Source organism: Cariama cristata, unplaced genomic scaffold, assembly GCF_000690535.1.
Source record: "Cariama cristata isolate BGI_N322 unplaced genomic scaffold, ASM69053v1 scaffold15881, whole genome shotgun sequence".
NCBI classification, from domain to species: Eukaryota; Metazoa; Chordata; class Aves; order Cariamiformes; family Cariamidae; genus Cariama; species Cariama cristata.
The window spans coordinates 3,879-17,206 of NW_009598844.1; the positions used below are offsets into that span (position 1 = coordinate 3,879).

Consider the following 13,328-nt stretch of genomic DNA (forward strand, 5'->3'; position numbering starts at 1 on the left):
TGTACAACATTCACATGCATACCAGGTACAAACTCATTCATTCTTCGTTAGCTGCAGCAGTAAGATAGAGGTTCTCGGAGTGTTTTGTAATGAGACAGTTAGCATAGGGATCCTTGTCATAAGAGCTGTCAGGCAGTTTTGACAAAGGGAATCAAGCTGGGCTTTTAAGGCCGTACTTAAATGTTTAGGTACAGTATTAATATCTAATATAGTATGATAATGACAGAGCCACTGGACAGATTGAAAATGGAGCCATTGTTAACGACCTGTGCAGAACCAGCAGTATCGCAGTACAATGGCAGCAAGTCCAAGGGTTGACTCCTCCACAGCTGCAATTTGCATATGGTTTGTGCATTTAACAGTTATCATTGGCTGCTCGTATAATTACAGAATAGCTGGTAAAACAGCAATCCCCAAGTGCCTTTTATATATGCAGCTATTATGCACTCAGTGTTAGATTGTTTGTCTGAGATTAAAAGGGATTTGAAAAAGGCATTATGCACTGACCTACAAGCCTTACATCCACTGATTCTCCATCTTCCCACAGGCTAAATAAACTCAGATGGCCCTGATTTTGGGCGAGATTTCTTTTCACCCTTGCTTTTTTTCTTTCTTTTTTCTTTTCTTACTTTCCAGATAGCATCACATCAAAGGTTGTGGGCCAGATGGGTAGACTGCAAGGTGGGTGGACAACTGGCTGGATCACCAGGCTCAAAGGTCTAACTGGAGGCCAACTACCAGAAATGTTCCTTAGGGATTGGTCAGGGAAATACTGTTTAATGTCTTCCTCCATGACCCGGGCAGTGCACTCTCAGCAGGTCTGCAGATGACATTGACCAAGAAGAGAGGTTGTTACACCAAAGGGAGGGACCTTGACAGGCTGAAGAAAAGTTGCGTGAGGTTTAATCCACTTTTGGGTCCCTCAATACAAGAAATACATTGACTTACTGGAGCAAGTTCAGTGGAGGTGACTGAGATCGGAAAACTGAAGTACAGGACATGCAAGGAAAGGCTGAGAGAAATGGGTTTGTTCAGTCTGGGGAAAAGGTGAAGCGGAATCTTACTGCTGTCTACAACTACCTAATGGGGAGTTATAGAGAAGACCAAGCCAATTTTTTTTGGAGGTGCACAGCAAAAGCACAAGAGGCAACAAACACAAACTGCGGCAAGGGAAATTCTGATTGAAAAAAAAATATATAAACTTCACCACAGAGTGTATTTAGCAGTGCAACAAGGGCCAGGGAAGCTGTGGGAACTCCAGCCTTGGAAACATTCAAAACTTGGCTGATCAGCCTGATATAACTTTGAAGTTGGCACTACTTGAGCAGGGGGTTGGACAAGAGAGTTCAAACTAAATTACGAATTTATGAAGAGGTGACAAATGCAACACATGGAAATGCATTCCCAGAGTCCAGAGTTTCTGTCACACTCAATTTCAGGAAAAAAATTGTGTTCCAGCAGAGCTAAACAGAAAATCAGGAGATCTCAGAAGCCCAAGAATGTTTAAGGTAAGGAAATAATCAAGAATTAATAGCAAAATGTAAGGAAGGATTTCAAGAAAAATTGAACCACAATTTAAATAAGCATTATAAGACCCAGCGGCCAGAATCCCCCACTCCTGCAGCCATGTTCTAAACAAAAAGCCATCTGAAGCCCTGTCATTGCTCCTACCCTCTGGCCCAGCATCTAGATCTGGCAGGACATTTTCTGATATCCCACAACCTTAGCAATTTTCAAGCAGACTACAGTTAAAATTAAAGCTTCACATTGAAATGCTTCTTTTCTCTCTCTCTGCCTTTCAAAGAGCAGATTAACTAGAAACCAGGATTTAACATGACCCACATCTAATGCCAAAGGCTGCCGATGTTTAGCTGAGCACAAGTGACAGGTCTGATTCCTTCTTGACACAATGGAGTTATTAACTTTTTTAAGGTCCTGTTCTTAGATTTCCCATTGCCTGTCATTACTTCAACTCTTGTCTGATGGACCAGATCACAAGACGCTGAACTTTCAGTACGTACTTTGTAAAACAGACATTGATAAGGACAGCAACAAATTACAAACTGGGGTTTTACAACAGGCTTTGGTCTTTCAAACCTCTTGATTTGGCTACTAAGAAATTTCTTAAGCTTTATTAATCAGCCTTAAACTCTGAAAGGCTCTTTGAGCAGTAATACCTACTGCTTCAAAGCATGACATTTCTGGGGAAAAAAAGAAAAAAAAAATCTCCACTGTTGGAAGTAAACATTTCTAAAGCTGAACAACTTCTCCTTGGTACAGGACTGGCTCCAGTGGTAATTCCATTTTGGTAATTAAGTCAAAGCTGCTTTTGACTTATTTATCAACTCTCTAAATGCCATCCTTCACGCACACGCTGAGTACCTGACCATCAAGAAGCTAAGAGGACGTGCCAGTATAGGCCAACAAGTTGTACTGGCTCTAGGCAGAGCAGTAGAACTAGTTACTGCTCTCCTATCTTCAGGGTCAGTAGCCCACTAAGTACCCACCACTTTTATTTGGTGCAATAAAATAATTTCCCTGTGTGCTGGGGCAATGCCATTAATCCCCACATTTACAGGTGTGGAATAGAGGCTCACAAAGACAAGCTCAGCTCCATCACACTCACCAACAATCACTTAATTAAGTGCTGAAGTCAGGAGCCCAAACCTCCCTTCAGTTGGTCCCTTCTACAGCCAGAGGGACCTGTTGGGACTTCCTTGTTCAGGTAAGACCTTCTACAACCCACTCAAAACCTGCCCCTCCTTCTGGAACTATTCATACCTCCCTGTTGATCACAGGAGGCAGGAAAGTAAATAAGCTTCTAATCGATGTTCCTCAAAGTCATGGGTGATGACTCTGGAATCCATCCAAAACCAATCAAGAATTATGGAATGTCCCAAAGTCACCCGCTTTATTCAGGCGACACACATGCTGTGTCACTGCTAGGTGGGAGACTGCATTTTGTTCACCATGGCTAGCTGGGCCAAAGGAACACAGGTCTGCAGCCTCCCATGGCACCAGGACAAGCTCCAAGTGCCACAGGACAGCAAATGCACTTACTTGGAAGATATTGGAGAAGTCTCTCAGGTTGAAAATGTAGTGGAACTTGATAGCCGTTGGCAGGAAAGTAGCAGCTACTTTCTGATGCAGTCCCAGGGCAAGGCAAATCAGCTGCTGAGCTGATTTTTGCACAGCCTCTGAGAAATTCCCACTTGTCAAGTGCTGCATTAAAATGGTGCTGTAGATCCTGGACAAGGCATCCTGACCAGGGATGGAGAGAGCAAAGACACAGAAGTGACGCTAAGGAAAAGAAATGAAGATACGGAAAGGTCAGAGAGATGAGCAACCACCTTTCAAGCAAAATGCCCTTGGGGATTTGATGCAATTGGACACTGCTAGATAATCTCGTCTAGGCTCCCTTTCCCATTAAAGGCTGGATCTTTCAAGGTCCCTTCCAACCTGGGCTGCTCTGTGATTCTTTGACTTGCAGTCCACCTAACAAGGTTATTTCTCTCTTCCAGTTCCCCAACAGAGAACAGTTGGCAAGTGACATTCTGCTCACTAAACAAAGGATTTTCAACTGCATTTCACAACTGCTACACGAGAAGTTCTGTCCATTGCAGAGCTGAAGAGCTCTGGAGGTCCCGCTGACTTCACCAAAGCCCAGTCGCTCTTTCTGTTAGGAACAGCCCCTGGAAGGTACCATCTCCTAGAAGACCCCTTTTATCAATTTAGAACTTGCAAAACCAGAGGAGATGCCCATATACAACCATGGGATGCTTTGTTTTAACACCACAGCTTTCTAAAGAGGAACAAGGGCCTGGACTGACTCTAATCATGAGGTTTCTCCATGAGGGAATGAACTTTCCACTCCTCTATCCAGACTCCTCAACAGCCAGCAGGTCCCCACCTGCTGTGTTATGAGCAGGATCTGGCCCTGCGCAGCCGCCCCAACGAGTTATGGCTGCTCTTGCGTGGACACTTGTTTCTCAGGGTGTTTCTCCACTACTGCTCATGTACCAAGATTCTTCCTACAGCTAGGAAGGGCACCGTCCCTCTGGCTGCCATTTGTCTCTCTCAGATGCCAACAGGACCTTAGTGGTTTTGAGCTGCGGGCCCAGGGAACAGCCACGCAGCCTCTGACCAGGCTTTGCTACTGCAGCCTCATGGCTTTGAGAAAGGGTAACACCACAGCTGATAATAATCAGTTCTGTGACCCAGGTTGAGCCTCACAGCTTGCAAAAATCAAGCCCTGAGGATTAAGGTCTCTTCCCAAATCTATACTTCCGTCACCATCAGCACTTGCACTGTTTTTGGGGTTTTGTTTTGGTTTTTTTTTTTGATTTCTTTGTTTAGGTTTCCCACACACATCTCTTTTTAATGAGACCATACTGACAGCTCCATCAGGAAATTTTAGAAACCAAAAGGCTTTAATGAACTGTGTTCCAGAGGTAAATATTAGCTAAATGAAGGCAAAATCTGTCTGTATGAACCAGAAGGCCGTCCTGAAAGTAGATGTTAAGCTGGCTGGTAACTTGTGACTTTGTCCTCCAACTGAGCAGCAGAACGTGAGGAAAAACAAACAAGGGATTAAGAGAGCAAGTCTGCTGCTTCACCATTAGGAATTACAGTCACTTGACAGATTCATGTCATTTCTACTGATAAAATGATAGCAGGATCTGCCAGAGGTTTTCCACTAGCCTCATGCTTAAACAATCCACCCAAAAATAAAATCAACAATGTGCCTGCCGTTGTGCAGGGCTTTACCTGCAGACGAGGGTTGATGGTGAAACTGCCCGCAGTCGGGTTCATGCACGACACATACTGCACATTCGTGATCTCCTTCAGCGACAGCTTGGTCCTGTCGTACCTTTGGACAAAACAAAAGCAGTGGCCCGGTGACCACAGCCTGTGAGCAACAGCTGCTGCCTCTCCCTTGGTGCATGGCCATAGGCTGCCAACGTCCACTTATCTTCAGAGGGGTCAAATTCTGCATCTCGCCAAGGCAGAGCCCAGGCTTGCCTGCATGTCTGTACATAGCCTGACACACACAAGTTCTGCTCTTGGTGGAAATCTTCCAGATTCCAAAACCTCTAGCTAATATTTCTATCAGCTAGCAACAGGCACTAAGCAAAGCCCTCAGGTAGTACCCGTCACTTGGATGGAAATTGTAGAAAAGAGCAGGAGTGCCTCTGGTTTGAACCAACCTGGGACAGGGACAAGCAGGCTGCCTGCTGCCAGAGACAGCTGCCCATCTGCTGCTGACGTGGGAAGGATGGGGAGTCTGCTGACAGAGCCAGGGGTGCAGCCCCAGGAGCTGACCTGACAGGGTTACTACTGGGGCCAGGGCAGCCCAAGAGTATCACAGAATTGATTTGGTTGGAAGAGACCTCTGGGATCATCAAGTCCAACCTTTGCCCCAATATCCCCATGTCAACTAGACCATGGCACTAGGTGCCACCTCCAGTCTTTTCCTAAAGACCTCCAGGGATGGTGACTCCACCAACTCCCTAGACAGCCCACTCCAATGCCTAACAACCCTTTCTGTGGAGAAATGCTTCCTCATTTCTAACCTGAACTTCCCCTGGCGCAGTTTCAGACTATGCCCTCTTGTCCTATCATGAATTACCAGGCAGAAGAGACCAACCCCCACCCCACTGCACCCTCCTTTCAGGTCATTTGTAGAGAGTGAACAGGTCTACCCTCAGCCTCCTCTTCTCCAGACTAAACACCCCAGCTCCCTCAGCCGCTCCCCACCAGACTTGTGCTCCAGACCCTTCACCACCTTCGTTGCCCTTCTCTGGACTCGCTCCAGCACCTCAAGGTCTTTCTTGTGGTGAGGGGCCCAGAACTGGACACAGCACTCGAGGTGCGGCCTCACCAGTGCTGAGTACAGGGGGACAATCACTGCTCTGGTCCTGGTGGCCACACTGTTTCTGATACAAGCCAGGATGGCATTGGCCTTCTTGGCTATCTGGGCATACTGTTGGCTCATGTTCAGCCAGGTGTCAACCAGTACCTCCAGATCTTTTTCTGCTTGGCCACTTTCTAACCACTCTTCCCCCAACCTGTAACGCTGCATGGGGTTTTGTGGCCAAAGTGTAGGACCCAGCATTTGTTCTTGTTGAAGCTCTGCCCATCTCACTCCTTACCATCCCTGGAGTGAGCTTCAGCCCCACCGGGCTGCAAGAGGGAGCACCAAGTGTGAAGACCCTGACGGGCGCTTCTGAAAGCATGGGCAGAAAGCCTGGACATGCCTGGGAGGGGACACGCAGCATGCTGCATCCCCTCCATGCCTGCAATGCTCCCATGCAACTGGCAGAGCCTTCTTTCTGCCTGACTTCTCTGACATCCACAGCCCAAAATGTCTACCTCTACTCCACTGTCTCCATACTTAGGAAGATTTTGGCTGAGCTCAGGCATGCATGCAGCTGAGGACACTGGAAATTGCTATGAGTCCCTGTCCTGTATTCCCTGTGGGGAGAGCTGTAAATATTCCTGTTCCACACAGTGCTGCTCGCTACGGTGTAAAATGCACTGATCTCCTTCCAAAACACTGTCACTGTTTTTCTTTCAAATTACCTCTGCCTAGAAAATGCTTTTTTGCTGCTGCCTGACTGAAAACAATATTAGGTGCTCACAGCAGCGGTGGTTCATCCCAGCTGAGGCCAAATCCATGGCCTTGGTCCACTCTCAGCATCGCAGGTCAAGGTCGAGCATCACGCTCCCCTTGTAGGCTTTGCACTGGGACCAGTCACAAGACACAACAAGAGCAGAGCAAAGCTCCTTTCAACCAGGCTATGAGCAAGTGAATTTGTTTGCTGAGGACAGGGAAATCCCAAGGGTGCACAACGCTCGGTTCACCCAGAGTCTCCCAGCAAGCTCCAGCCCAGTCCAGCAGGATGCAATGGCAAACATGGGATGGGAAGAGGGATTCTTGCTTTGACTTCCTCCCAAACCCCATCCCCACCACTGGAGCTGAACAAAAAGCTCTCAAACGACCAAGCCCAAGCAACCTCCTACCAGTGGCCATAGTCCAAGTGCTGCCTGATCAGCGTATGGGGCTGCACTGTCCCATAAGCATCTACTTCAGGCATATTCAGATCATCGATGAAGTACACAAGCTTCTTGGTACCCGGAGGACCATAATTTCTGCCAGCCTTTTTATCCAGAGGCTTCTCAAGCATACCTGTATGGAGGTAGAGATGTAAAGTTAAGCTACTGGGAGAGTCACTGCTGCAAAATAAAAATGCTTTCTCAACCCAGCTCCATGCCATGCTATGTGTAGCTACAGCAGCCCCAGGAGGAGCTGAACTATGCACAGGACAGGAAGGGCTCATCTCGCAGCACAGGGGCAAGCCCCTGGCCCTCCCCTTAACTGGCATCTGGGCTGTTTATTGCTTTTTTAGAGAGGAAGAGTTGGTCTTGGCACAGGATGCTGCTCACCAGCGGGATGGTGGCTGTCCCCAAGCTGAGGCTGTAGAGCAGCTGGCAACCCTGCACAGGGCTGGCAGTGACCCTTTGGCAGGTTTAAGGTCTGACTCGACCCAAATCGGGAAGGTTTCAATTCCTCTTTTCAAACAAAATATGGCAAACTAACAGTCTGCAACAGAACAGGTCTACTTCAGAGCAAACAGAAGTTTTTCACGCAAGACAAAGCCTTTTGAATCCTTTGTGCGTCATTTTTTGAACTAAATTTTGCTTGCTGAGGTTATTCTGATCTGTACAACAGAGCAGTGAATATCCTCTGCTGCCTGCCCCAGCGATACAGCAACCGCACCATTAACACGGGCAGTAGTGACTGGGCACTGGGAAGGAACAAGGGAGATGCTGTGGGCATTGAAGTCCATGAGCAAAGCTCATTTTGTGAATGTAAGTGCATTTTTCTACCTCTGTTAGACAAAAGAAATAGATGATTTCAGGGCTAAATTCCTGGATGTCTTCAGAACAATCATAATAATACTTTGTATTTAAATGCACCAAATACTCACATGTTCCCTGATACACTCGTCAGCGTTATCCAAACCTCAAGATAATGTGACAAAACTCAATTTCAACACGAGCTGTCAAATTACCACCTAGTTTTAAGTAGGGTCATGCATAAGCACAGGAAAGCATGGAGAGAAAAGTTTCTCATTTTAAAGCTTTGGAAGATTTAAATATGTTTTAGCAGAAGGCCGAGGTTATATACGTTGCTCTAGATTATAAAATGTGGGAAATATATATAATGCTGCATTGACATTTAACAAAAATCACCCCATATTGCTGCACATAATGTTTTATAGGTTATTGATTCCTTCGATTGCAGCCCAAGCAACCTTTACTGACTCAGTAAGTGGAAAAGCAAACAGAAGCAGCTCTCCTCTGCCCAGATCCTGGGATGGGTTTTCTGCTGGGTGCTTGCTTGGAGAGCATCCTTGGTCTCAGGGGCTCACTGCTCTCCTGAAGATGGAGGCAGAATTTATTTCATTTACACAGTTTTGGGTTGTAAACAGACCTATAAGGTGCCATATAGCAGCATGGTAAGCAGCAATTCTTTGTAATTAGGGAAGATTGGCAAATGTAAATGAGACTGAGAATTTTTATAAAAATCTCCTTGTGAACATGTACACTTAAGCCATTCATTATCATGTGAAAAAGTTATTAAGGAAGACTTATATTCTGTTTTTTTCAGACCATAAATCTTTTAAAATCTTTTTTTTTACTGCTTCAGTGCATTGCAGACAGCTTGTCTTTCCCACTACTCAAAATTCAGCTGATTTCTTGTCATAGACAGTTGCTGCACAAACGAATGAATTGTGCTAAGAAAAACAATGAATCGTTCCTCAGTGGAGTCTCTCTCCTCCTTCAATAAAACCACAATATTTGAAATTTCTGGTAGCAAGTTAAATTAAGTGTTTCGAATAAGCATTTAATTTAAATTTAATTAGTCCTTAATTAACATATAAAATCAGTCCTTTTTGAGGTTAAATAAGTATGCAGGAGATTCATCACACTGAAATGCAATTACTGGGGATCAAGTGACATGTTCGTGAAAGTTGCATTTTAATTCAAAGTCGGATCTCACAATAATAATAAAGGGTCCATGTCTCTGCCTCTGAGATCCTGACAGACTCAAATTAGCACCTGAAAGAAATAGTCACTGCAAACATGACTTAGCAAGTGTGACTCCTTCTTGCCTGCTGGCCGTTGATTGGGGAGGGGGAGGCAAACAACACAAAAAACACCACATTTATTGCAACTTTCTGAAGGCAGATTTGGAATGGAAAGGTGCTGAATGACAGAAGCCCGGGCTACATCTGATGGAGGAGGAAGGAGGAGAGGTTCAAGAGGGCACGAAGTAGAGAGAGCAGCAGACTGGAGATCCAGGGCAACGGATCAAGAGAGCAACAAATGCCACAGAGAGTGGTATTCAGTCACAATACACCAAAGAAAATCCCAAAACTGGCCCCAGACTTGGGCAGAGAGAGTGCTTGGCTCCTATTAACCCCTATGTACATGGCAATTCTCTAAGCCATAGGGCCAGCAAGGGTGGTTTGAATCACATACCTGTGCTTCCTCTAAAGGGTGCACACTCTGCACCTTATAAATCTCTGCAGCAGCAGGCTCCTTGTCTAAGAAATCACTGGCTTTCAAGTTAGGCTTTTTTTAAGTTAAAAAAAAAAAATCCAAAACTGTTTTGTATCCATGTTTTACAAATTTAAAGAAGTGCCTGCTGGAGGGAGGAGGGGTGGGGGGTGGAAAGCAGCCAACTGACAAACTATACAAAAAGGGACAAATTAACTCTAAAAAATGAGCAGTGGGGAACCAGGCCAAGCAGTATAAATCATGCTTCCCAATGCAAATCTCACAGCCACATCTTCATCCACAAGCAAGATGACTTGCTCCTCTCTGCAGAAGAAGAAAGGCACTGTCTTGGCCCTTAGCTCATGGCCAGAGTAAATAAGGATGTGCTGCCAGGTCTGCCCATATAAATCTCAACACCTGCACACGCTTGCCCATCCAGATGGAGATAAATGAGCACACATTCCCCCATCCAGGCAGGTGGGCAGACAGATAGGTCAGCCCATTTACCAGCTCAAGGACATTTCTCAGAGACCCCACACAGGGAGAAAGGAAAAGGAGCATCTGGGAGGGGAAAAGGGAGGCTATAACCGTCACACCACTCAGGGCTGCAAGACTGACCAAAACGTGAGGTTTTAACCCATTTTTTTACTTGAAGGACATGTAACCCAAATAATTTGCATTCACACTGTGGGCAGAGGCACAGGCACCATCCCATAGAGCTGATCAGCATGGACAGAAGAGCCTGGAGGGGTGGGCACCAGCAAGACCAGAAACCCTTCAAACCTGCCCCAGAAAGCTGACATGGCCCCAGGTTACACAGCAAGGACTGATCCTGTGCTGTCACCTCTCTGCAAGTGTATCAGGCCCAGAGGGCAATTTTAAGCTCCGACACTTTTCTTAAAATGTTTGCGGTGTTGGGAGCCTGGTAGAGCATGGACAAAACCCCAGAAGCTCACTGCCTTCAGCATCGATCTGGGCTGTGAGAATGTCCCCACCTAGCACCTCTTGGCCAGGAACAACCCAGAAGTTGAAGTTTAAATCCTTGGTCTCACTGATGCTTCACAGATTGTGGTCCTCTATAGGGCTAGGGAAGTAAAAGGATTTCAGGACATTTGGGTCAAATCAAGCTACATAAAGGAAGCATTTTGTTTTATAATGACCCACAGCTGTTATTCAACTCAAAACAAACCAGGTTGTTTCTTTTCTGGTTAATAAATGCATGTAAAAAGTTATTTGATCTCTCTTTAGGTCAATTCAAAGTGAAAACACCATTCCAAAATGAACCACTTCCCAAAAATTCCCTTATTTCTCTTCATCTACAGAGCAAAACTGACCTTCTTTTGGTCTCAAACTTCATTTTTCACTGATGTGCCAAAATCCTCATCAGTGATATTCTTATGGAATTGCCCAGGGCCAGCAATTCCCTGGGGCTCTGAGCCCAGCAGGGTCAGCAAGTCCTGTGCCCTCTGGGGAGGTGGGGATGCGCGACCTGCTCCATGGGAGCACGTTGGGCTGCGGAAGGACACAGAGGACAGCACCAGGAACCAGCAGCCCTGGATTACAGCCTGCACATATCCATTAGCACCATCCTCGCTGCTAATTGGGATGCAATTCCCATCATTACACTTTGAGGATAGTTTGGATCCTAGCCAAGAAACCCATTCTATTGAGCATAGGCTTAAATTCAAGCATATTAAAGACACACTTTAAGTCAAGTACGAGCTGTGTGCTGGACAAAACAGCAGCAGATTTAAGCATGTGCTTTGATACAGCCCTGAACCAGAGTTGTGGTGTTCAGAATTCAAATCCTCATGTTGGAAAACGTCATCTTCCACAAAACCAGGGGTTTGCTGACCTGAGAGCTTCATAGTAGGATTTAAGAGTCTGTGGGTGTCTGTGCAGTGCCCACAAAACATATGGGCAGCTTGCCCACAGCTCTTCCCCTGAGCACCACAGTGCATACCCCACTCCAAACCCCACCAGACACTCCAGGAATTTAGTAACCTGTCAGGGAGAAGTCCTATGACTCAGCCATTTCCTTACCTTGCAGCATGGCAGAGGTGGTGTAGTAGTTAAATGGGACCTTCTTCACCACATATGCATCTGTGTCCAGTGAGGAGAGTTTGTCCCCCACCAGCACAGACTTACCCATGCCAGCATTGCCCACCAGCATCACTGGGCGCTGGCGCTCCAAGAGCTTGTCCATGAAGTACCGCACACGGACCGTCTCAGTGGTGGGCACCAGGCAAGCCTGAGAGGAGCATAACAAGCAGATAAGTGTCCCCAACCCCGCCACAACCCCACAGCCATGTTCTGGGGAGAAGTAAAATTGAGAGAGTCAGGAATAAGTGAGGTGACCCCAGTTTCTAGATTGCACTAGGAAGAGACCAATGCACTGTTGCCAACCCTTAAAATCAAACTGTTTGTACAGATGAAAGCTTGACAGCTGGATGCTGGGAGCAGCATCTGGATCTCCCCACAAACACACTTTTGCTAATACAGTAACACTTTTTACAAGTCATCTGCTCACTGTGGCACTTCTTCTAAAAGGAAAGAAAAGCATAGCTGGCAAACACAATTCACCACCTGCAGAAATTAATTTTTTGTCCAAATTATAAAAAGATTTCTATTTTCAGCCATGCAGAATGATGACATGTTGTCTCGGGGGCTTTGTGACTATATTGTCTCACATCCCACGTCTCTCTGCAGGCCAAATGCAATCCCATTCTGCATCCTGGGCACACCAGCTCCTGGGTCACCGGGGTGGTTCTGAGCCAGCCCCTCAAGTACATCACTCATATTTGAAAGCTGGATGAAGGATGTGTCTTCACAGCCAAAGCACAGAAAGATGGGCAATTTAGTTGTACCTCATAAAGAATGTCATCCTTATTATAAAGTGCTTGACCTTTAATGAGACCTCATTGAAATGCCTGGTACAGTCACTAAAAATGCATGTACTCCTCCCAGACAAAAAGCACACAAAGTTTACGTACCTGTAATGGCATTTCTGGATCAAATTCAAACTGGGGAATAAGTTTAGACCAAGGCTCCAACTTCTTAGTTTCTGGATCAATGTAAAAGTCAAAGACTGTGCCTTGAGAGGGAAACTTGATAGTCTTGAATTCTGCCACCCACCACTTGCTGAACTCCACTCTATAGTCCACAAGCTGCAAGACAAAAGGTGGAGAAAATATGCTAATCTGGAGAAATTCATTAGTGATGGAGAATGTTATCTATTCCCCTCCACCAGAGTGGGATTAGTCCTTAAAATATATTCCACAGCGTAACAATCTTATCTTTTTTCCTATTATTAAGCCTAATTTTTCATTTTCTTCATTTCTTCTCATCACTCCTATTTATTCACCTAAATAATTCATCCTCTGTGTTGATCACTCTTGGTATGTCTGAGATTAGATAGATGGATCAATTTGAAAAAGAGAAATACGTGCCTATGACCAAACAGACTGCTTGATTGATTCTTGGTGCCTATTTCTTCCAACAGACAAGGACACAACATCCATCTACATCTGTGGTCATGGTTAGTCAAAGCATGCATACTAAAGCCTTCCCTCATAAATCACACCACTCCATTAATACTTAGTTGTTGTCTTCCAGCCTCTTTTCAAGCCACAATGTTTTGGAGAAGTAGGATTGCAGACACTAGTGTACCAAAGCACCAGAGAAGGACCAGACCCCTTTGGCTCTGCTGTGTTTCTGCACTGCCGTATCACCCTGGAAGCACCCACTTCGTTGTCTTTCCC

General features: G+C 45.7%; 1 protein-coding gene across 1 annotated transcript in view; it reads right to left on the reverse strand.

Moving 5' to 3' along the window:
* Positions 1-3,060: 3,060 nt before the first annotated feature.
* Positions 3,061-13,328, reverse strand: part of LOC104154900 (dynein heavy chain 9, axonemal-like) — a gene marked incomplete at both ends in the record, with an annotated part of 62,403 nt that continues 52,135 nt past the window's right edge. The window contains 5 exons of the mRNA XM_009709467.1: positions 3,061-3,300; positions 4,768-4,870; positions 7,024-7,189; positions 11,611-11,818; positions 12,561-12,734. Coding sequence (XP_009707769.1) covers positions 3,061-3,300; positions 4,768-4,870; positions 7,024-7,189; positions 11,611-11,818; positions 12,561-12,734 — 891 coding nt within the window. The remainder of the gene's footprint in view (positions 3,301-4,767; positions 4,871-7,023; positions 7,190-11,610; positions 11,819-12,560; positions 12,735-13,328) is intronic.